Source organism: Hydra vulgaris, chromosome 05 (genome assembly GCF_038396675.1).
Source record: "Hydra vulgaris chromosome 05, alternate assembly HydraT2T_AEP".
Classification (NCBI taxonomy): domain Eukaryota; kingdom Metazoa; phylum Cnidaria; class Hydrozoa; order Anthoathecata; family Hydridae; genus Hydra; species Hydra vulgaris.
Window position 1 is genome coordinate 4,885,001 of NC_088924.1, and position 25,670 is coordinate 4,910,670.

General features: G+C 28.2%; 1 protein-coding gene across 1 annotated transcript; it reads right to left on the minus strand.

Annotated features, from left to right (window-relative positions):
• Positions 1–8,749: 8,749 nt before the first annotated feature.
• LOC136080483 (mucin-3B-like) lies at positions 8,750–25,659 on the minus strand. The gene is made up of 6 exons (XM_065797196.1): positions 25,405–25,659; positions 24,173–25,267; positions 19,005–19,111; positions 14,901–15,083; positions 12,564–12,726; positions 8,750–9,151 (listed from the first exon to the last, which is right to left on the minus strand). Exons 1-6 carry the CDS (start codon positions 25,529–25,531, stop codon positions 9,126–9,128), a joined length of 1,701 nt encoding a protein of 566 aa, XP_065653268.1. The 5' UTR covers positions 25,532–25,659; the 3' UTR covers positions 8,750–9,125.
• Positions 25,660–25,670: the final 11 nt, after the last annotated feature.

Here is a 25,670-nt window from a genome sequence, read left to right on the forward strand (position 1 = left end):
TATATATATATATATATATATATATATATATATATATATATATATATATATATATATATATATATATATATATATATCAAGCAGGGATGCCTTTAACTTCAGTTAGTACACCGGCATTTCTGAAAAATTAGCTTTTAGCAGAGCTGACTTAAGGAGGAGGGGGGGGGGTAAGGGTTGCGATATTATATATTCCTAGGTACCGTACTTTTGGTTGCCCAATTTTTTTCAGGAGAACTTTTTTACTTATTTCCTTTTCATGTTAATATGCCAGACCTTACTATAAAATAGTCTCAAGCCTCAAAATCTCTTTATCCACCAATGGCCTCTAGACCTAGGTAAACGAATAATGAAATTAAACAACCGTTGTTTTAGCATAAAAAAGTAGGACATTGAATTAAAATTTTTATTAAAATTTTTATTAAATTTTAAATTCTGAAAACGAAGAAAAGAAAGTCAAATAAAAAAAAATTAGCTGTTTATACCGTGTTGTAATTCATATTTTAAAACTTTATGCATGAACTAAATTTATAAATTGTACGCTTTCTTTTAAAACCAATCAGTCCAAATAAATCAGGCTGTTTTTGCAATTAAATGATAACTACAAACATATCTTTGACTAAAGATAACTTTCATAAAACAGAAAAGGTCCTGAATGATAAAATGGTCATTGACCTAAAAAAAAAGTACACTTGAGCATGCCAGGTATACGGCTACCAGGCGATGCGGCCGTGAATACTCGTTTTCTGACTTTTAAATCACCAGTCATTACAGCACTTAGATCTTATTCAGGTGTTATCCCCAATAGCTGGTGCAGTTTTTTTATTATTATTTTACAAGTTATTGAACGTACATTTATAATAATGAAAAAACAAATGACAGATTCTTAATAATAAAATATTTTCTGAATAAACTATCTTTAATAATAAAGTAGATTTTGAACATAAATCCATATTAAAGAAAGACACTTACCCGCTGAGGTAAATTTTTTTTTCATGATCATTTCCATTGTTTTAAAGCATGTACTTATTAATATAAAAATTTTGCAATAATTAATTATAGTGAAATTTTGTGAAAAAACTTGAAACATATGAATCAAAGTATAATTTTAACAAATCTTAGGAAAAAAAAATTTTTCTTAAGATTTGTTAAAATGATACTTTGATTCAAATGTCGGATATAGTTTTACTATTGTTTCTAAAAATGATAGAGCGCAAAACCCATTGTGCTTTTTATGTGGTAAAATGCTTGCAATATGAATTCAACGAAATTGTAAGAACATCTTAAGTTTGTCCACTCTAGAAATGCATATGATGCCGCAGGTGTTTTTTGTGCTTAAAAAACCAAACTAGGTAAAATTCAAACATAAAAATCATATTTAGGGTACAAAGTTGCACTTCACATTCGCCGACAAAAAAAGCGATACACATAGCAGAAGCTCTTGTAAACCCTTGTTTACTAAACATAGCGGAACTCGTAGGGATTAAAGAAAACAAGTTAAAGCGGTGTCTTTGTTAAATAAAGTCATTCATTGTAAATTTGTTGAAAAGCCTCCTAGATTTTTGCAGCAAATCATTACAAAACTCAACTTTTTGCCATTTCCATTCAGCATTCAACTGAATAGAACATAGATGTATAACCGTGTAGCCAGGTCTTAAAAATCATAAAAATAATCTTGGTGTTTTTATGTTACGTACATCTAGAAGCTTTAAGACTCACGTTTAGGAAATACAAAAGTGGCGGACCTCATTAACACGATAAAATAATAATTTTGTAGAACGCAACATTGATTAAAAGAATATGCTTGCAGTTTAGGTACAGATAAAGCGACTCAATGCCTGGAAACATTTCTAGTTTTGCAGCATTGGTCAAAATGGTTTGGAGATTCATTGTTTCATTCTTTATGGAGTTGTTCTCTTGATTTTGTTAAACTTTTTTGTTAGCATTAATAATGGTTGAGATAATCAGTTTTTATCGATTACCTCAAGACAAGGTTGTGTGAACAAGTTTTTTATCGAATACCTCAAGACAAGGTTGTGTGAAAAAAGAGTCAAAAAAAAATTATTTTTTTTTTGACTCTTTTTTCCTTTCCTGATCCATTAACAAATAAGTTTATAAGGAGTCAGTAAGACTGTTAAATTTTTGAAAGTAACTCATGACTACAAAAAAATTAAGAGCGCTTCTATAGAGCATGCACAGAACCTTGATACTATAGTGACAGGTTGTTCATTAGATAGTGTTGCTAACTTGAATGATTAGCAATATAATTTGTTTCTCATTGTATTCGTCAAAATTATTTATTTAAGCTAGAACTTTTTACAGGAAAGTAAGTTTATCTCAAATTGTCATGATTGCAGGCTAAAGCCTGCGTAACTGAAAAAAATGACTTTTATATTTCGAGAAACGGTTCATCGAAGATGATATGATGGAATCCGAGGACGTCACAATTACAACTTGTCTGAAGTAGTCAATACAGTAATGACTTTTTCTTTTCATATGGCTACAGTAATTAAGAGATGTTTAGAAAAATATTCATTAATGTAATGATTCTGACTACTTCATCGAATTCAATTTTATTGTTTCCAATAACTGAGTAACGGGTTTCAATAACGCCGAGTAAATAAAGATAACCAACCAAAAGTTGATGATGTTCAAGAACACAATAATTAGTGGACATCATATTGCGTTTTATAATCATTGTTTATCTTTAAATTTTGTAATTGATTACAAATTGCCTTGAAAATTCCATAGAAATACGAATGCTTATGTGCTTTGCAGACCATGCATCAATGGTACATTAGGTGTTAATGAAATCTGTTTTGTGCTTTCTCAAAAAAAACAACGACAGTTAGGGTTGCATCAATTGTGTGGCGCATTTGCACAACTGAGTAATTAGACCTCAAACAGCGCCAACCGCGTTTCAACCGTGTTGGATTGAAAAACTTGTAAATTTTTATTATTGATTTAATAATTTGTGCTTGCATCAACTTATGAAAAATTATCATTATCAATAGCTTCTCTTCTAAATTAAAACAGATTGTATACATTTCCACTATCATTAAACTTGCCGTGAAGACCAATGTCATGTGTGCATCAAAAGGTTATGGATAAGATTAAGATTAGTAAAAGTATTCTTCAAATTTCTACAATCTTATTGTGAATAGATTTATCTATTTGATTTTTGATATGTCTTTCTGGGTTTTGCCTAACTGTTCAGAATAAATAAGCACGAAATCACCAAATGATTTCGTATTATATTTATATTAACGTCGTTTAGATAACTTTGAACAAAGCTATAGAAGATTTGTTTAAATGGTGGTTTTTTTAACAAATAACGTGACTGGTATATTATTCCGACCCTTACTTAATCCTATTTTACTACCTGAATAAGCGATATGGTTATTCCAATTTAGACTCTTGTCAATAAAAACACCCAAAAAGTTTGTAACATTATACCTACTTATTTCTCCATTTTCAATAAACAATTTTAAAAAGGAAGATTGGACTTTTTTTTTTAAAGAAGGGATGAAATAAGTAAAACTCCATTTTACTTGAGTTTGTAGAGAGAATTGTGTAGCATTTCGTCCTTGACTAGTAGGTTGACATTTTATCCTTGAAATAGCGCGACATTTACTGTACACAATTATAATCACTGTTTTTATCTTCTTCTTTTTAGTAACTTAATTGATTTTACTGGAACCACCCATAAACCGAATTTCCTGCAGTTTAAGCTTATGATCCTTTTTCACGTTTTAAATATATATTTCTTTGAAAAATAGAAACATCTTTAGAAATAAAACTTTTTTCACAACAAGCTTTTCAAAAATGTTTACATAATTTACACATAGTTGTTATAAGTTTTAAAAAAGCTTATTAATTTTTTAACAAACAAATTTTAGCAATTTAACAGTTTAACAAATTTTAGATTTTTAAAGACTTTTATAAATAAAAGTTGTTTAGAATACAGTTTATAGCTTTCAAATTACAATTAAGGTGTTATAGTAAAGATAGATCGTGTATGAAGTTATTTAGAATTGTTGAATTCACCGCGTTTTGAATTAAAGCTTTCCATGGTTTGGCCAAACGGGTGGTGACGAAATTGTTTCTATAAAGACGTTGAACTTGGTTAACGTTAAGGGGTCGCAAAGTTAACTATACCAGTTTTGCTGTTAATTTTGTATTATTTAATTAGATCTCTTCGTTCGATTAGCGTTGTCAGTTTTGTCTTGATGGTCGTTGACTGTAGGGTAAGTGCTTTATGACAAAGATGTGTTTTGTGGCTTGGTGTTAAACTTGCTGAAGTTTGACTATATCTTGAGCTGGATACGGCTTGTACTGAGAATTCTAAGTGTGAGTGAACGTATGAAGTATATGAAGTTTATCTTAAACATTTCCAAGCTTCTCAATGGGAACAGGACGTCCTTGGACGTCCATAGTACATACCGTTTAGGTCCATTCGTCCAAAATGTCCAAGTTCAAAATGGTACGTCTTTGGACGTCCAATGGACGTCAAAAGTTCATGTTATATTTTGTATATATATCATTATCACCATTATCATCATCATCATCATCATCATCATCATCATCATCATCATCATCATCATCATCATCATCATCATCATCATCATCATCATCATCATCATCATCATCATCATCATCATCATCATCATCATCATCATCATCATCATCATCATCATCATCATCATCATCAACATCATCATCATCATCATCATCATCATCATCATCATCATCATCATCATCATCATCATCATCATCATCATCATCATCATCATCATCATAATCATCATCATCGTCATCATCATCAGGCCTTAGCTTTCCGCTTTTAAGCTGCTTCTTTAATATAAACAATCTAGAGCATTTTTCTTTATTTAACTAAACCTCATTTACACAATATATAAGGCACTCTTTTCAGATTTTTTTACTTCTATCACTACCATTTTCTCATGAAGCTTTTACCTTTCTACATGCTGATATTTGAATCACTGTAATCTTCTTTAACAAACGTTGTCCAATAAGACACTTTTTTCTAATCTGTCTAAGACTATGCCTCCTTTTCATGTTGTGGCATATAAATACTAAAGTTTATATAAATATGAAAGGATATTGTTTGCCAGCATCAAAAGAAATAGCAAAAATATATGTTTATGCCCATAATATGTATGCATAGTAGAATGTGGCTTGACTTCATATTGAAGAAAAGAAACAGAAGCTTCCAAGCTTTTATTCCCGAAGGAAAAAAAGCTTCCAAAATGCGCTTTATGCATACATATTATGGACATAAACATATATTTTTGCTATTTCTTTTGATGCTTTTCATGTTGTGGCATATAAATACTAAAGTTTATATAAATATGAAAGGATATTGTTTGCCAGCATCAAAAGAAATAGCAAAAATATATGTTTATGCCCATAATATGTATGCATAAAGCGCATTTTGGAAGCTTTTTTTCCTTCGGGAATAAAAGCTTGGAAGCTTCTGTTTCTTTTCTTCAATATAAAGTCATGCCACATTCTACTTTGCATTTTTTACCTTCTTGAGCAGTTGCTTTATTAAGAAATAATCATTTTTTTTAATCCTTTTTACAATAACATCTCTCTTATAAACAAATTTCCTATTTGTATTCCAAGAAACCAATATAAAAAGGACCTGTCTAATGTTCAAGTCTGTTTCTACGTTTACTAAATCTTGTTTCTTATCTCAAATGCAAGGATCTAGAGACTTTTGGTTAGTCTTTAACAATATCATTAACTAAAGTAAGTCTAACATTTAATCTATAATTCATGGATCTGACTTTTTACTTCTCCCCAGAAAAAGGCAGAGTTTTTTGCAAAAACATCTTACTCTAATTCAACTCTTGAATCTAATGGTCACATTCTACTTGCCAGTTGAACAACTAAATCACTATGGCTTCTAATGCTAAAATTAATTCTGATTGCAAGATACCAATAATAAAAATAATCAACTTAGCCTAGTAAAGTATAGTGTTATGGTAAAACATTATAGAAACGCTAAAAATGACATAATGCTTTTAAATTACATAGCATACATAACATATAAATGCATAGTATAATGTGTATTATATTATTATGTACTATTTAATAATATTTGTTATTTATATAATACAAAAATACTAATATAAATACATATCAATGTAGTAACACTACGTATAAAATTTCGTTAATATTCGTTAATAAAAACTATAAGCTAAATTAAAATAATATAAACAGTTAAAACAAGTAAAGATTTTTAGAATATATATATATATATTTTTTTAATTTTTTTATTTTAGGTGACCCAGGAAGTCCTAACGGTCTTGTCACAGAGCACCGCGGAAGTGCATTTAACCAGAAAGTTCACGCCTCCTTCCTTAACGTGACGCGAAAATTTGTCCAGAGCTCGTTTCGAATCTGGATCTCCTGCTTATAAAGCAAGCGCTCTAACCACTGCGCCACGGCCGCACAAAAAAAACAAAAACGCGGAAACTCGTAGAAGACCGTATGGTCTTGTCGTCGAGAACCGCTGTAAAAAGACATATTTACATGTTAAATATTTCACGTTGTAAATAAAAAAGTTAGTGTTTTGCATTAATATAAGAATAACATGACTTAAATAAAAAAATTTAAAAAATTGCGAAAAAAATTAAAAGTTTAAAAAAAATTTCTTAAAGGTAATATTGACAGATAATATAACAGCAATCCCAGTGGGAACAGTACGTTTTTAAAACGTTTTTAAAAAGTTTTTAAAACGTTTTTTAGACGTTTTTATAAGGTTTAAACCTAATAAAAACGTCCAAAGAACGTTTTAAAAACGTACTGTGCCCACTGGGATATAGGCTTGCAGATTGTAAGTAATTGAATTACAAATCATATAACCGATCATTTAAAATTATACATTACAAATCATATAAACCGATATAAAAAATTAGAAAAAAATTTGAAATTATGATGCTAATTTATTTACATCAGATTTTTAGTTGACTTTGAGCAATCATACTATGCTATCAATATGCTACGCAAGTCCATGTTTGAACTGCCCTGCAAACCGTATTTCAATTCGGTTAAAGTTAATGTCAAACTGACAAAATAAAAAATCTACAAATATATAAACTTAATAGCTCGCTATAGAAAGATTACAAGCACAGATAACATTCCAAGAGTGAATCTCACTTAAATCATAGGCAATGCAAGATGGAACTCGAGAGTAATTTTTGTTGTACTTTCTTACATTTTAATACCAAAGTGCCAAGAATTGGAATCTTTTCAACCACATCTGTGGTTTATGGGGTGATATAGGGTTCGGTGGTCACTGCTTCAACCTTGCAGATTTTTTTAATCTATTAATAGCATGCAATGACCAAAAGCATAAAAATTTTGAAGACATTTTGGTCAACAGAGCCAGCACCAATTCCAACACAATGGTCAAATATATGTGCAGAACATGCGGTATTTTTGATGCAAGATTTAGTGCCTTTATGTTATAACATGAAAATAGTTAACATTAAATACTTATTGTCAAATACACTGTAAAATTATTTTAATTATTCATGTTTTATTGATTTTCCATGAAGACATGTGACACTGGAACATGAGTCGCAAAACTAAACTTTTTATATGCCATAAATTTTTTAAAAATGGGGGATGAACTTTTTTGATAAATATTTTTTGAGTATAAATGTTCGATATTTTCTTGACTTTTGCATAAAAACTCCACTAAATTGAGTATAGGGATAGAGGGTTGCATAATATATATATATATATATATATATATATATATATATATATATATATATATATATATATATATATATATATATATATATATATATATATACACACACACATTTATATATATATATATATTTTTTTTCTTTCTTTCTCTCCTTTCTGATTTAGATACAAAGTAGCATTAACATTCTCAGAACAAAAACAACTATAATGTAAAAACTCTTCAAACTTTAATAAAAAATATCAAAGCGTGTGCGCACGCTCTGATACTTTTCTTGTAAAGTTTATATGTGGTATATTCAAATAACTTTCAACCTAATAACCTCAAGGTAGAAAACTATATTACATATAACCATTTTTCATACAATTTTTTACCTTTGATGGTAGAAAATTAAAACTTACTAAGAGTATATTACATATCCTACGCACACACATACATACATGTATGTGTGTGTGTTTGTGTGAGTATATAATTTTACTGGGATTTTGCTTTTTATTGTGTTTTTAAAGCAGATGGACTAAAGGTTTCAAACAAAGTTTCGTTTGCAACCTTAATTTGAAACAATTGGGGTAAAAGTTCTTAAAATCACAATATTTTGATCGGCTATTTCGAAAAAAAAAATTTTTTTGATTGGCTATTTTAAAAGTAAATGTTTAAAATTGTTATGTATTAAGTATACAACCGTATCAAGGATATCACTGATAAAAGTTAGATGCGAGAGTTTCACGTTGCATCAAATTGTGTTTCATCACGTTGCATCAAATTGTGTTGTGATCTGCACTTTTGCTAGTGTTTGCTTATTCTTTCAGACGCAATTCTGCTCGTTCGCTAATTTTTTAAATCCAAATAAAGAACTAATGTCGATTTGCATATAGTCATGCAATTTGCGCTTAATCAGCCTCTTGGTGTGCGGTATTAAAGGAAATAAAATCAAAATAATGTGGTTCTATACCATGCAATATCAAATTTTATTTAACAATAAATATTAAATATAAAAATAACAGATTGAGAGCGTAATAGAAATTTCTTTATTAGAAAAAAATGTTTACTAACATCAATGCAAATAATGTGTTCTCAAATATAAAAAACAATAAAATTTATTATTAGTAGTACATACAATGTGTTCCAAAATGTAAACACACTAAAGTTTATTATCATTAGTACATACAATGTGTTCTTAAATAAAAACACAGAAACTTCTTTTTAGTACAAAAATTTCTTTTCAAGAAAAAAATTATAAAAAAAGTTATTTCAAAAAAATATTTTAGCCACCAAACAGTGAAAACAAAAGTGAAACTCTGGTGGGAACCAAGATGAAATCGCTGGTGGAAATATTGTGGAAACAAAGGTGGCACCACTAGTGAAAACAAAGGCGGAACCACTATTCAGATTGACTGTATCTATTAGCTGAAAGAAAAACATTAAATTAACAAACTATTAAGAATGAAATTTTGTGCTAAAAAAAGAAATTAAATACCAAAAAATTTTTATTAAAACCTTTTACAAAAACACTTTAAAATCAAATTTATAAAACTCTTTATATAAAAATCAACAAAACGTTTGAATTATTGTTTTGAATAATGAATAATCAAAATTTGTAAAATAAAAACAATTATACTTCTTAGAAACAAATACGACAAACTTTCTGGAAGCAAATCCAGCGAAGGATTTGTTTTTAGAAACAAATCCCTCACTGGACCCACGAGGGATTGGTTTCTGGCAAGTTGTTAGTTGCAAGTTGCATTAGTGTGAATTTTTTATCTAAATATTAAATCAAGATAACCGATTTAGCAATGTCTTAAGGTTAATGGTTTCTTTAAAACATCTCTAACTTTCGTAAATGGTTACAGTATCAAGTTACAGTTTACAGGATAATCATAGAGAACAGTGTATTGATAACATAAATATCAAAATATCACTAAATATAGATTCGAATAAATAATAACAAATAAATAACATAAATGTCAAAATATCATTAAAAATAAAATGTTGGTATAAATAAATATTCAAAATAGGGAAACAGAAAAGCATAAACAATCAAAAAAACAAGCAAACCAAATAACCATAAATAACAGCATATAAATAACAGCAACAGAAAGATGTCAAACTGAAAAGAACACTACTTTATAAAAAAACAATAAGAATGCCAGAGAAGATTTTCTTGTGCAAACAATAACCGACTAACTTAAAATCAATAGGTAATATAAACAATATATAAAAACAGTCCTTGGGCCATTGTCTTTTCTCCTTCAGCTGTTAAATGCACCTTCTACATAACCTCCTGGATCCAGGCAGGAATGGAAGCTATTATTCCTTTTTGTCCGTTTTAAGTCAAACCTCATTTTGCTCCATGATTTCAACTTCTTGTGCAGCTGCTATATCTAATCGTAATCATTTTTTCATCTTTTTTAAAAGAGCAACTCTCTTGACACCTATTTATATTGACACCAAGAAATCGAAAATAGATATAATGCTGAATGTCTGATGCTAAACTCTGTTATTCTCAGTTCACAAAATCTCATATATAATCTCAGAAGTTAGGCTCTAGAGACTTTTGGAAAATCTTCAACAGCATCGTTAACAAAAGTAGGTCTAACATTCCATCTCTCATTCATGAATCATACCTCTCCTAAGGATAAGGCTGAACTATTTGCAAAAAACTTTTCTTATAATTCGACTCTTGAACCTTATGGCCATTGACTGTTAAAGCCGTAGTCACAGTGGAGTGCACATACATCCACTGAACTAAATAGGCACAGTTAAGTGTACATACATTGACTGAGGTTTAGGTTTTGGATCAATTTGCATTCTTTTATATGAAAAAAAGTTTCAATACTTATTTAAATTTTTTAGAGTTTATAAATCAAAATAATTTATATAAATTATTTTAATACTTATTTGAATAGAGTTTATAAATTAAAATAATTTATATAAAAAAAAAATTATTAAAATAAATTAAAGGAATCCCAAACCTCTAAGACATGTTGTGTTTATATTAAAGAGAATGATAAAAAAAAAATGTTTAGGCTAAACTGCTTTGTTTAAAACAAAAGAAAAAATGCATACCAAGAAGAACTAACTTTTTTGTTCTAGTTGAAGCTCGCCTTCTCAGTTTTAATGTAGGCCAAATATACGCCTTCATAATATACGCCTCAACCTACAGACTTGATAATTTATTCAAGCGCGTTTTATTCCAAAGAGTTTTAATACATGACGCCATTGATTTTTTTGTTATTTTACAAAACCAATCTTTTAAACAAACAAAAAATTCAATGGCGTCATGTACTCTCAAGAACTCTTAAGAATAAAATGCACTTGAATAAATTATCTGTAGATATGCGGGGTATATTATGAAGACTATTTCAATATTATATATTCCAACAACAAAACAGAAAAGGTGAGCTTCAATTAAAATTATGAAGATGGGAGAGATCTCATCTTCATGTTTTCCTAAATCATACAACTTACAACTTTTCAACTCTACTGTCAACTGTTTCTTTGCAATTCAACTCTATTTTTCTAGTAACTTCCAATTTAATAGTGGTTTCTTGCAGCCTTGTTGGTAGTCAATCAGAATAAAAAAATTAAAAAAATTAAAAATTAAAATTTCCATAAATATATATTAAATTTATGATTAAATGATTTTTTTAGTTTCAAAGTTGTTTTTAACATAAGTTTTTTCATAGTTTGTTGTCATCATAGTTTGTTAACTTTTATTGATTTTTCAAACTGAATGAAAAAATTTTTTGATTATAAACTAAAAACTAGTTCTTGAGCACTAGGCAAAGAGTGTTTTAATTGAAATAATATAAATATATCTTTAGATATACTTAGCACTATATTTCATTTACATATAGCTTTAGATACACTAGAAACTAGATTTCATTTACATATAGCTTTAGATACACTAGGCACTAGATTTTATCTACATATAGCTTTAAATACACTATTAACTAGATTTCATTTAAGTAAAAAAATTGTTTAAAAAAACAAGTTCATTTTTTTTCCCAATTTTTTAAAAAACACTTTTTAAAATTGTAGCATAGTATAAAATTGCAATTATGCATGAAATAATCTGATACAACAAGTGGAATGAAACAAACTTTAAAAAATATGATATTTAGAATAATTACTTTTTTATTTACAAACAACTTTAATATAATGATACTTTTATACACATTAGGCATTAAACAGATAACAAGGTTTTTTTGTTTATTAATAATCCAATTTAGTAAAAATTGTTATGGCATGTTCACAAACATATATCATGAATATATATCACAAATAGTTTTTCTGACAAAAGTTATGTTTATGCTCACAAATATGTTATTTTTATTTGTATATATCTTTTTTTTAAATTACAATACAAATCAAAAAATATTTCTATAAATTGTTCATAATCATTATTAAAAATTGTTCATTAACTATTTGATAAAAAAAAATCAGAAATTCTTAGCTACCAAACTTGCACATCGGTGGACACATTTTAAAAGATATTTACAAAACAAATAAAATTTAAATTTACAAACCAAATAAAGAACATATGTTATATGTTTTAAAAAATAAATAATAAAAAATATTTTGTTGTTAAGATTTCATTTGTAATTTTTGTTATATAATATTTTCTTTTTTCAAAATTTCATCTTGTCAAAGAAGACAGCCTTCTTTGACAAGATGAAAATTTGAAAACTTTATTTTCATTTTTACCTTTAAAGAAACGAAAATATCAAATAATAAAAAAAGTACTATACTATACTATTTATTTCATTCATTATAAATTTTTGTAAAATTAAAACATAGAAACGTATGTTTTACAAACCATTTTTTCTCTCATTGACATCAAAATGAAGTTTTGCTCCAACATAAAATATAACAGGTAAAAAGCAAAAGAAGCTTGTGATGGCAATAACAGTTAAGAATTCCTTCACAACTTGTTTATTACATTTATAATTTTTATTCCATAATTCTTTTATTTCAGTAACCTAAATAAAAAATATTAACCATAAAACTCAGATATTGATATTAATAATATAAAACTAAAGCATTGTGACAAGTACTTAATGCATCCGATGTGATACATGACAGAGCTGTTTGCTTTATTTACTAAAATTAAACCAAAATTGCATCAAATTGAATTACACAGACAATAAAAGATCAAAAAGTGACACCAATGTTTTATGGTTAATCAAAAAAAAAAAAAAAAAAAAAACTGAAATAAAGTTTCTTTTTCTCTTTTTGTGCTACAAATATTAAAAAGATTTTTTCAAAAAACAAAATTTTTGTCGCCTTAAAGATTTTTTAAACATTTTGTTTGTGCTTTAAACTCATTGGAATTTGTTTAAAGTAGTATTATAAAACTATAAAATATTCGAATAATATACAATAATTAACTAGCAATTTTTAATTAGCAGTTTATTGAAAATGGCTCAAAAATGTTGTATTCCCCAGAAACTAAAGTTTTTTTTATGCATCACCATATTTATGCACCATGTGGCAGGTGACACTCTTTAACTGTGGTAAAGGCAACTTGCCTAGGTTAAGAAAAAATCTTATACAAAACCCCAAATTTAATTGTGGATAGGATTAGGGAGAGCTTGTAAACTTTGGATGATCCTGATCTGCAAAACAGGTTAATGCCAGGAAGGGCATTTGGTTGAAAAAGGTTGTTTTTACTCTTTCAAAATGTTATACTTAAATGTGAAAATGACATTATAACGGGTGATGTGGAAGTTATCTCTAAAGCCTTTCATATGCGACTGTAAAAAGTTTAAATCAATTTCTTGTAGTTTTAGTTTAATGCGATCAATCAAAACTTGCTCTGTTGAAGCTTGCCAATCTCCCTCGTAAACCTTCTGTGCCAAATGTCCCCAAAAATTTTTAATTGGTTGTGCTTGAGGCACATTTGGGGGATTGGATTCTTTATCAACATAATAGACATATTGGTCCATCCAATTTAGAGAATCTTTAGAATAATGAGAACTTGCTAAATCTGGCCAAAATAAATAGTTAAAGTCTCCATAATATTTGTGAATAAATGGAAGAAGTCGTTTTTCTAAACATTCATTAATATAGATTGATGAATTGATCGCTACAGCCTTGGAAGTGCGAAACAATGGCTCGGACATACCACGGTCAGATATGGCTATCCACATTAATAATTTTTTTGGAAATTTCTCTTTTCCTATAAAACGAACACTTTCTGGGCATGTCTTTTTGTTGTTTTTGTAGTATCCAGAATTTCCAGGCATGGAAATTCTGGATACTACACAAGTAGTATCCAGAATTTCCATGCCTGGAAATTCTGGATACTACTTGTTGTTGTCCCCTGCAAAACAAAATTATTTATTGTCATCGATGACTAGAAGCGATTTTGTGTTATAGAGTTGGTTAACTAGTTTCCTGCTTCTTTTCTTTGCATTTATTTGTTGTTCTATAGTGTATTTTGGAGTCTTTTCATGTTTTCTATATTTAATATTCATTTTTTTTAATTGACGACCAATTGTCGATTGATTTACACCGAATTTAATACCTATTTTTCTCTGACTGACCCCTTTTCGATTGTTGACAAGTCTCGTTAATTCGGCTTTCTTTTCTCTAGTCCAGGATGTCGGACGACCAGGGTGCTTTCTATCAGAAAACGATTGAACAGTTTCAAGTCTTTTTAAGTTATCATATATTGTACTTTGAGCAAATCCTTCCTTTTCAAAATGATTTACGATTTTTATTTTTTTATATTAGGTTTATTTACAAAAAACATTTTTAGTCGCTTTCGAAAAGATTCTCGTTCAGCTGCATTTAACCTCATTTTAAATAATTGTGTTTCAAATAATAAAGTTTATATTTTATAGAACATTTATGCCGACGCATAAAACCACAAAAACTAATTATTATGCTCAAATAATGAAATTAGGATTTGTCCGATAACTTCCGCATCACCCGTTAAAAACCAGTCTAAATCAAGGATATTAAATTTAAAAAAATATATATTATATTTATATATATTTCACTGTTTTCAATAAATAAAGTTAAAAGTTTGAATAAAAATATGATTTGTATTTAAAAATACGATTTGCATGATTTATTGATTTAACAACCTATTAAATTAATAAATCATGTAAAAAAATGAAAATTATTGAAAACTATAAAAAATACTCACAGCAACATTTATATCTGCACACCAAAGTGCATCACTATTGTCATCATTATCCTCACGGTATTTATAATTTCTTAAAATATTCATAGAAACATCTGAGCATTTACTACAAACATTCCATGTATTGTTAAACTTTGTGTTATTGATTGCTACATCGTCACTTAAAGCTGAATTGGGTATTTGACTCTTAAATATAAATTGGTTCTATTAAATAAGTATTCCAGAAATATTTTATATTATTTATTTTAAAACTATAACAAAAGTTTGTTTTGGATATGGTTTTATTCAACTAAATACACTACATTAATCAAGCAAGCAACAACATAACAATATAAAAAAAACAAAATAATAACAGAAAAAAACAAAAAAAAACATAATAATTATAACAATATAAAAATATAAAAAAACAACAGCATTGATAAAAAAAACAACAACAAAAAAAACATTTCAAACAAAACTTTTGAAATGAAATAAAATACTAAAATGAAAACAATGAACAAATGAATTTTTCACACAAAAATTATAAACTGATGCTCAAATGATACTGAACTGTAATTATATTTTTCACTTGACTTTTCTAATTATTTTTTACTTAAACTTTTGTTATACTCATTTTATTTGAGACATTCATAATTTATATTTCATCAACTTACAAATTTTATTTCATCAACTTACAAATTTTACACTATTTTCTTTTTACCATGTTTTTTTGTTACAAAACTTTTTTTCAAACAACTTTTTTATCCTGTACTTTTGTTACAAGATTTTTTTTAACTTCAATTTTTTTAACTTCAATTTTCTATAAACTTTTTTGTGATTTGTAAAGTTAATAAAAACCATTTAATTGAGTATTGTGTGATGTGTGTTAGTTTGTGTTGTGTGATGTGTGTTAGTTTGTGTTGTGTAATGTGTGTTAGTTTGAGTTGTGTGATGTGTGTTAGTTTGTGTTGTGTGATGTGTGTTAGTGTTGTGTGATGTGTGTTAGTTTGTGTTGTGTGATGTGTGTTAGTTTGAGTTGTGTGATGTGTTAGTTTGTGTTGTGTGATGTGTGTTAGTTTGAATTGTGTGATGTGTGTTAGTTTGAGTTGTGTGATGTGTGTTAATTTGTGTTGTGTGATGTGTGTTAGTTTGAGTTGTATGATGCGTGTTAGTTTGTGTTGTGTAATGTGTGTTAGTTTGAGTTGTGCGATATGTGTTAGTTTGATTGTGGAGTATGAAAAATGGTTTGATTTGATTGTTGAATGTGATAGATACCTGACCTGATTGTTGATTGTGAAAGATGTATGATATGCGATCACATTAATTCAGTGGGTTGATTCCATTCAGTGGGTTATAAGTTAGGATTAGGGATTTCATTCAGTGGGTTGATGTAGTGAATGGAACTATCAACATTATAAATTACATCAAGACATCTGTAATGTGTGATGAATGCTGAAAATGTGTTAATCTGTGATTGTGATAGACGTTGGTTTTTGATGTGTTGAATGGATGTGTCAATCTATATAAGTGTTGTAAATTTTTTAATTTGCAATGTGCGGATGTTTCAGTAATAAATGTATATGTAAACCTCTATTAGATGTTAGGATTATAAATGTGTAATATACTGTGTCTTATAAATAAATCTAATGAAAACTAAATCTTTGAAAATCAGAATCTAGTGAAAACAAAATTTAATACTCATTTCAAAATTGCCTAACAGCAAAATAAATATCTTGGATGGATAAGAGCAATCTCTGTGAAAAACTCTCCATAGTTTAAAAAAATTGGAACCAATGATGCAGGGCAATGATTTAAATATCTAACAGTGAACAAATCTGTTTCTTTGAGATGACAGGAAGTGTGAGGTCATAAGATTCATGATATGAATTAGAGAAAAAGTTCTTGCAAATAGCTCTGCCTTATTTATGTGAGAGGTAATACGATTGAAAACATGTATGATTTATGAAATGTTAGACTTGCCTTTGTTAATAACCCTTCTTTAATAGTTAAAGATTCACCAATAGTCTTTAGAACCTAACTTTTAATATAAAATATAAGATTTTGAGAATTGACCTTAGTGTCAAACAATACCATTTTTGCATCAATTTCATAATTATAAAAAAATGGTTTTTTCCAGTTAGAGTCAGAGACAAGACATTAATAAGAATAAGTGATTAGGCTTAAGTGATTAGGATCGAAAACAAGTTACGCAGTAAACTCAGAAAGATAAGTGATTAGGATTGTCTAGAAAACAAGTTACACAGTTAATTCAGAAAGATAAGAATAGTGTTAATAAGCAAGGAAACCGTTAACACTAGACTTAAAAAGTTGTAAATTGTATGAGTTTGAAACAGGAAGATGGATGAGAGTTTCAAATCATTGATGTGTGAGGAGAAATACTAGATAAATAAAAGTTTTTAGAGCATGAAGTAACAGATATAGTAGGATGACCAACCTAGCAATTGATTGTAAATATGGTTTCCATGAGAGGTCAGTAGTAGATGGTAATCCGGGAAGACATAAAGTAGAGGACTCAAGAAAAAGGATCAGATTCAAGATTGGCAATTTGTTCTAAACAATCAAAAAGCAAAGAATTTTTGTCAAGACAGAAGTATAAAGTTGAGTCATTAGCAAATAGAGCCACGTTATGAAAAATTGTCAGGAAGATTATGGAAAAGACACAATACAGGACCAAGGATAGAATCTTGTAGTACCCCAGAAGTTACTGGAAGTGAAGAAGAGTGTTGATCTCCAAGGGTGACTTTAATACTGCTGTTAGAAAAAAGTGATTTAATAATCTCAAAACATTCCCAGATACACCATGTGTAGCAAGTTAACGGAGAAGACCAACATGCCAAACGTTATGAAAGCTTTTAATATGTCAAAATCAATAGCATTTACCTTGCTGCCTCTCCCTCTAATGCACAATAGAAATGCATATTAGAAGACTGGAATAGAAGAGATTAATTGAGAATTGACTTTACCAACAGAAGATGGAGTGATTTGAATACCTAACAATAAGTTAAGCTGTTTAAAAGGAATGGCAGGAAGATTATGACCACTTTATTCGAGGGACATATCAAAGGAAAGGTTTTTTTTACAAATACACAATAATTTATAAATAATTTACTTATACTTAAGTGTGTAAATAAAATCAGACCCATGTATTAGAGATGAAATGATAGACTTACCTTAGTTTGCTGAGTAGCTAAGTTTCAATGTTTAGTCATTTAGATTATCTTGAAAGGAAAGATTAATTTTAATCCCAGGATATTTAATAGAGTCTAAAGGACAAAAATATTATCCTTTAGACTCTATTAAATACCTTGGCATTAAAATTGATTCTAATCTTTCTTTTCAAGACCATCTAAATGACTTAGCAATGAAACTCAGCAGATCTAATGGAATGCTAGCAGAAAGGCCACCATTATGTAAAGCTAGAAACTCTCCTAATATATAAAATGCTTTTTTTGGATCCCATCTAAGATATGCATGTCAGGTATGGGGACAATTCCATAAACAAATTTTTAACAAATATTAGCCTCAAAATTATAAAAGTCACAAGGTTTAATAAAGGATATTAGAAGTAAACTCTTTTGATCTTTGATAAAAAGAAAAAAAATGTGTGTGAAATTGAAAAAAGCTGAGCTTAAAATGTTTAAGCAGCTTTAAAATCTAATGATATCTAATAAAATCTAAAGTAATATGGAAATCAGCAAATATAAACATTAATATATTTACTGTATTTAGAACTATTAAAAACTAAACTTCACTCTCTATAATTTATTTAAAATCTATAGCATTAATGCATAGTTCCTTTACCCAAAGTATGGCAGAATATACTAGTATGGCAAAGTATGTCAGAATACAGACACTTCATTTAATAATCTTTTATTAAAGAAACCCTAATATAGGTGTTATTGTTTCATCATATATAAATTAGTAAAAAAGTACATTTGAATTTTGATTTCAGTACAAAAATTAACCAGTAATGAAACTATGGTAGATTAACTATCTATTAAAAAAACTTTTAATATAATTTAATAAAAAAAAAAAAGTATAAACAAAAAATCAAATTTTCAAAATAAAAAAGCACAATAAACTCAAGAAATCGAAAAAAAAAAATACCTTTAATGAAACATTTCGGAAACAACTTTCGACTTTATATTTTAAATCGAGAAACCTTTTAAACTCAGGTGTAACAGTTCTTGCAACCAAATTAGGAATGTAACATTCTAATAGATTAATTTGAACTCTTTAAATAACGCACTAATGTATATTTATTAATTATATTTAATCAAAATATATTTTGTACACTTATATATGGTGTATCAAAAAATGTTATAATAAATTTATTTTGATAAATTGCATGGAAGTATTCAACTGCTCCACTCTATGATTTTATAAAAAAACAACCTATTAATAACAACTAATTTTATAAACATCCTGCCATGACATTAAACTGATTCTGAAAGTTACACTGAGCCTATATTGGGAGAGGCAAGACCTCTAATAGTAGTGAAGGTAATTTAACTAAAAGGAAAAAATTCTGTTTAAAAACCCTATATTACTTTGAGATAAGACTAGGAAAAGAGTGAAACTATTAGATGCCAAACCTCTTGGTGGCAATATCACCAAAAAAATGCATAGCCCTGATCAAACTTACAGCCAAAAAGAGCTTAGAAAAAAAGTCAGAACTTTTATTTTATATTCTATAATTAGCTCTTTCTGAGCTAGTTATAAAAATGAGTCATACTTAAATAAGTATGAAATAGAAAATTAGTAGAGAATCATGGAAGGTCATTCCATATCAAATCATCTAACGGTCCCAGGGTACCACCTCAAATTTGCTTCAAATTTTGACCACCCACAGTATTTATAAAAAAAATAAAAACCTCACAATTTCAGCTGGACTAACGGAACCATTCAAAAGTTATAATTGAATTAATATTGACCAAAATCGAAAAATTTGAGTATCTGGAGCTTACAGTAGATTTTTTTGATTTTTAATAGATCATAACTTTTTAAATAAAATATCACCTGATATTTTATTTAAAAAGGGTAATAGTTTTTCACCCAAATTATCTATTCTAGTAGGTGTTTTTGACTGATTTTAAACAACTTTTGAGTTCTTGTACCTCAAAGTTGCTAAATAACGCAATATTTGAACAAATTTTGGAAACTTTAATGTGGTACAGTTCAATACTAACAGACAAGTTATGCCAATTTTTTGTTACTTTCGTGTACTTAGAGTAACCACTTTTGGAATAATTAAAGTTATGTGTTAAAAGTTATTTTAGCATGTGCATTAGCCTGTAAAAATACCACTTTTTCAAAAAAATACGATGAGTTACATTTACTTTGTAGGCATAGAATGTAGCGTAGATAGTTAAAATAAATTATGAAACTTTTTACTGGCAAGGTTCTATATATAAACAATCACCAAAAAAAATTTAAAGACCTATACCCTATCTTATGACATGATTGTAGCCCTATGACTTAGGTGTATATTTTTAATTTTTCCCTGAATAAATATAATCAATTTTTTCTAAAATAACATTACCAGTGTCTTAACTTAATTTATTTGATATGATTTTATACTACGTATTTGTTAAATTTTATGCATATAATATAATGGTATACTTTTCACATGGTTATAATTTGAGTGCAAAATACTTCAGTTGCTTCAAAAGTTTGTATTAAAATCTAAATCTGCATAGTATTTTCTGGATTTTATTATTTTAGTTTTTAATATTGCAAGAACCAAAAATTGAAAGGTTTTGTGTGTGCATTAATAGTTATATGTAGAAATAGTTTATTGGTTGTATTTTAGACAGTTTTAATCACATTTGTACTTGAAATTTTATTTTTACTGACTTTATTACTGGAAAAATAAAAAAAAGCTTTTTTTTAAAGATTATAACCTTCAATTTTAATATTTTTAGATTAGTAAAAAATGTAAAATGTGTGTGGGAAGAGTTTTAAATGAAGATTGTGATAAAATGTCATATTGTAGAATGGTAGGAAGAATAAGACTAAAAGATACTGATATTGAAGTTTTTATTTAAAGGATAGGACACACTTTCGAACCAAATGTGGAGATATGTTTTCACCATGAAAAAGCCTGGTCAAAAAGTTTGTAAAAAAGCCTGGTCAAAAAATTGTACTAACTGTATGAATGAATTCAAATCTGAAAAAAAATTACAGAAGTTAGTCAAGATGAAGCTGCTGAAGAAGGATTCAGTTGATTTAGACAGTTCTTAACAAGAGTGTGTCTTTTTTGGAAATATCACCACTCAAAAATGTAAATAGACGCAACAAATTAGGATATGGAAAGCAAAAGGCTTAAAAATTGCAACAAGTATGACAAACCTAGTAGCATCAGCATTGGATATAGACTCAAAAGATAAAGTATCAGAAAAAGAGCAAAAATGTATAAACTGTAATGATTTAGACAAACTGTTAGATGCAATAAAGAATAAAATGAAAAAAAGTTTGAAGGAAGAAAAAAATTAACTACTTACACTAACTCCTGATAGTTAATCAATTGAAAAAACTTGCAAAACATTTTTAGCTTTAGAACATCTTCTTAAGAAAGCTCGAAAGTTGAAATGAAAAAGGAATACTTGCTTAACCTGAAGCTAAAATAGGACAGCTTTTGGAAGATATTGTTGAACAAAAATCTTAAGAATTCACAAGACAATATTCAGGAAAAAAAGACTTTGTTTCTGTGCGTATAAATAATGTAAAAGTTCATAAACAAAATCGTTTAATATTAGTTCCATTAAAGGAACTTTATTTTATAATTAAGAAGTTTAAGAAGTTATACCCTAAATACAAATTTGGATTTAGCAAGTTCTGTGAACTAAGGCGGAAGTGCTGCATAACAGTTGACAGTAGTGAAAAACACTCAGTTTGCATATGTTCTAATCATCAAAATGCTAAGTTGATGTGCACTGCTTTTCCTAAGGGCCATTTAATATATTACAAAGATTTGATGAAAGTATGTGTTTGTAATATAGTCAAAGCTGCATGTTCCAACTGCCCCAGTAAAGTATATTTGAAGACTTACTTGGAAAATGTGTTTAAAACAGATGATTTTGATTTTGACGATCAGATCACATACAAACAATGAGTGTCAACTGACTGAACTGTACTTGTCACATTTCAAAAGTGAAACTTTGTGTGACATTTGTCACCACCACTTTATCAAAGAAGCATAATCCTCCTACTTATCAGAGGTAAAAAGAATAATAGATCAACACACTTGTCTTATTCTTATGGGTTTTGAAGAGAACTATAGTTTTCTTGAGCAATATGCTGTACAAGGATTTTACTGGCAAGCCAATCAAGCTACCTTATATCCATTTGCTGTTTATTACAAAGATGAAAAAAATCAACTCAAATGTGAATGCTATTGTACAACTTCTGACCATTTTCTCCATGACCAAACAACAGTTCATTGTTTTCTCGCAAATACACTTCCTATTATTAAAATCAAACTACCCAAAATCAATCAAGTAAAATACTTCAGTGATGGTGCTGTGTCACAGTACAAAAATTATAAATGTCTGTTAAACTTAATTGGAAACTTAATTGAACTTAAATGCTAAATTTAATTCATTAAAACTTAATTATAGTTAAACTTAACCATCTTGAAGATCACAATATAAATGCTGAGCATCACTTCTTTGCCACATCTCATGGCAAAAAGTCCATGTGATGGAATAGGAGAAATTATAAAAAGAGAAGCAGCAAAAGCAAGTCTACAAGCTGCAAACCCAAACCAGATTCTCACACTAAATGAACTGTTTACATGGGCTAAAATAACATTAATAGTGTTAACATATTTTATATTTCAAGTGATATCAATAACCATGAAATATATTTTAACCTAAAGAAACAATATGAAGAGATCAGCACGGTTCCAGGCACGAGAAGCAATCACAGTTTTGTACCAGGTGGAGAGAAATTATTTTTACGGAGAATCTCTAGCAATACTGTCTATGATACCCATTTACTGAATAATAATAACTTAGCAAAAAAAGATCCTTCAAACTTTCAACCTGGTAAATACATTGCATGCTTTTACAATGATAATGGTACATAGGGCTTGTGCTTGAGATTTGTAATGAAAACCAAGATGTTAATGTAAAATTCATGCATAGAAAAAAATTAATTTAAAATGGACTAATGATGCACAATCAAGTCAGTGTCGGGTTCCTTATTTGACAAAGTAATAGGTTAAATAAGTGCTCCATCCATTAAGGGTAGAAGTGCTCGTGACTACAAACTTGCTAATAATGATTATAACAGTATTATGAGTTATGTAAATCAGAGATAAAAAATTAGTGTAATTGTGTTTTAAGTGTATACACACTTCTTCTTTCAGCATTTTTATTTTTTTGAAATATAATATAACTTGCACTATTAGGTATCCTTTTAAACTAGAAAAGCATTACACTCAAAATGCTAAAATTATGTCATAAGATAGGGTATAGGTCTTTAAATTTTTTTTGGTGATTGTCTATATATAGCACCTTGCCAGTAAAAAGTTTCATAATTTATTTTAACCGTCTACGCTACTTTCTATGCCTACAAAGTGAATGTAATTTCCCATATTTTTTAAAAAAAGTGATACTTTAACAGGCTGATGCAAGTGCTAAAATAACTTTTAACACATAGCTTTAATATTTTCCACAAGTGGTTACTCTAAGTACACGAAAGTAACAAAAAATTGGCACAACTTATCTGTTGGTATTATCCTGTAGCACATTAAAGTTTCCAAAATTTGTTCAAATATTGCCTTATTTAGCAACTTTGAGGTACAAGAACTCAAAAATTGTTTAAAATCAGTCAAAAACACCTACTAGAATAGATAATTTGGGTGGAAAACTATTACCCTTAAAAATTTAAGGTGATCATCTATTTTATTTAAAAAGTTATGATCTGTTAAAAATTAAAAAAATCTACTGTAAGCTCCAGATACTCAAATTTTTCTGATTTTAGTCAATATTAATTCAATTATAACTTTTGAAGGGTTCGGTTAATCCAGCTGAAATTTTGAGGTTTGTATTTTTTTATAAATACTGTGGGTGGTCAAAATTTGATGCAAATTTGAGGTAGTACCCAGGGACACTTTTGAAAAACTAGGTGATTTGATATGGAATAACCCTGGACTAAAACTGGGGAACTGGGAAATCACTTTCTTTCATTTAGTAAACAAGTTAGTAAATATAGTTAAAAAGCATAAATAAGAACCTTAATTTTAAACAATAAAATATAATATAACTTACTCTCACACCCTAATGATTGCCAAGTTCTTTCTTGAGCCTGTAGAACTTCTGTAATAACTTGATACTTTTTATTTGATTGACTAACTAACCAGATGCAATTGTTGACAAGATACTTGTGATATATCTGAAGCATATCATAATACTTTGCACATTTAAGACATATCTGCATTGGATTTGTATGAATTATAATACATTGTGTCATATTAGTCATTGCATTTGAAAATGTTTCAGTTGATTGTTCACAAGAACTTTCTGGAATCACGGAGCTTATTATAGAAGTACTTAAACTTGCTGAAACACTAAATATAATTTTAGAAGTTTTAAACATGTTTGAAACAGAATGGGAGTTTACTTGAGATTGATTTGAGAAATTTGGTGATGAAGTCAAACTAGGTGTAAAAGTTACCTTTTCAGAACTTACTGTTGACTTCTCTGAAGGCAAAACTATAGTGGATAAACTTATCATTGAGTTCTCTGAGGTAGAAGTACTAGATGATGAGTTTATTGTTGATTCTACTGAAAAAAGTATAATAGATTGGAAACTTATTGATTTAACTGAAAAAAAATTAGTTTGCAAACTCATAACTGATAATTCTGACAAAGCAATGCTTGATGGCAAATTACTAAACAATATTTCAGTAGAGTTCAAATTGGTTGAAAAATTTATTGAATTTTCAGAAGCAACACTAGTTGGAAAAATCAACGTATTGGCAGTTGGAACAATTAATAAAGTTAAATTATTATTTGATACTAATTGATAAACTGATGTTTTATTAACTGATTTATAAGAGTCATTTACAGATAAAAAATTTAAAGACATTTCTAATGTTTTTGCTGTGGCTATTATTTGAGTTGCATTTTTTGTTTCAATATATGAAGGCAAATTATAAGTTATTTTTGATAGTTTAGAAAAGTTGTTGTTGATTTCACTAAATGAATATTCAGTAGATTTCTCAATAGAACGAATAATGTAAATACTATTGACATAACTGTTACTAATAAACGAGGATACATATTGATACGGTATCGACGAGACAGAAGAAACAACATTTCTACTTCCATCGTCTGTTGTAAAAGTCTTCTTCTTTGAAAAATCTACATAAAATGCCGAAGTAATATATTAAATAAATCGATTCAACACCTCTTTATTTGAATCAGAATAAAAAGTATTGATTAGATGATTGTAAGAAAACAATTTTGAAAATATTTTTGTGTGTCAAATAAAGAATTACCAGATAGATTGACAGGTGCTTCAATAGTTACTCGGGTGCTCAAAGAATTACTTATATATTTTTCAGACTTTATAAAAGAACATTTATAAAGAAAGTATATAAGAGCTGAATTAAATATTAAATACATTGTTTATATATGTGTAATTTTTTCTTGTATGCTTAAGCCCATGTTTTTGATGATTCCGGTTTTTCAAACTTATTTGTTTATTTTTAAAATTGACGACTAAATTATAATGGAGATTTTATCGTCTAAATTTGATATCGTC

Excerpts from the sequence above, each read along its gene's own strand:
- LOC136080483 (XM_065797196.1), bottom strand. The coding sequence starts at position 25,531 with ATGTATTTAATATTTAATTCAGCTCTTATATACTTTCTTTATAAATGT. Across the intron at positions 15,084-19,004 it reads TCCGAAATGTTTCATTAAAG|AGTCAAATACCCAATTCAGC; the intron begins GTATTTTTTTTT and ends TTTATATTTAAG. Across the intron at positions 12,727-14,900 it reads GTGCAGATATAAATGTTGCT|GTTACTGAAATAAAAGAATT; the intron begins GTGAGTATTTTT and ends TTTTTTATTTAG.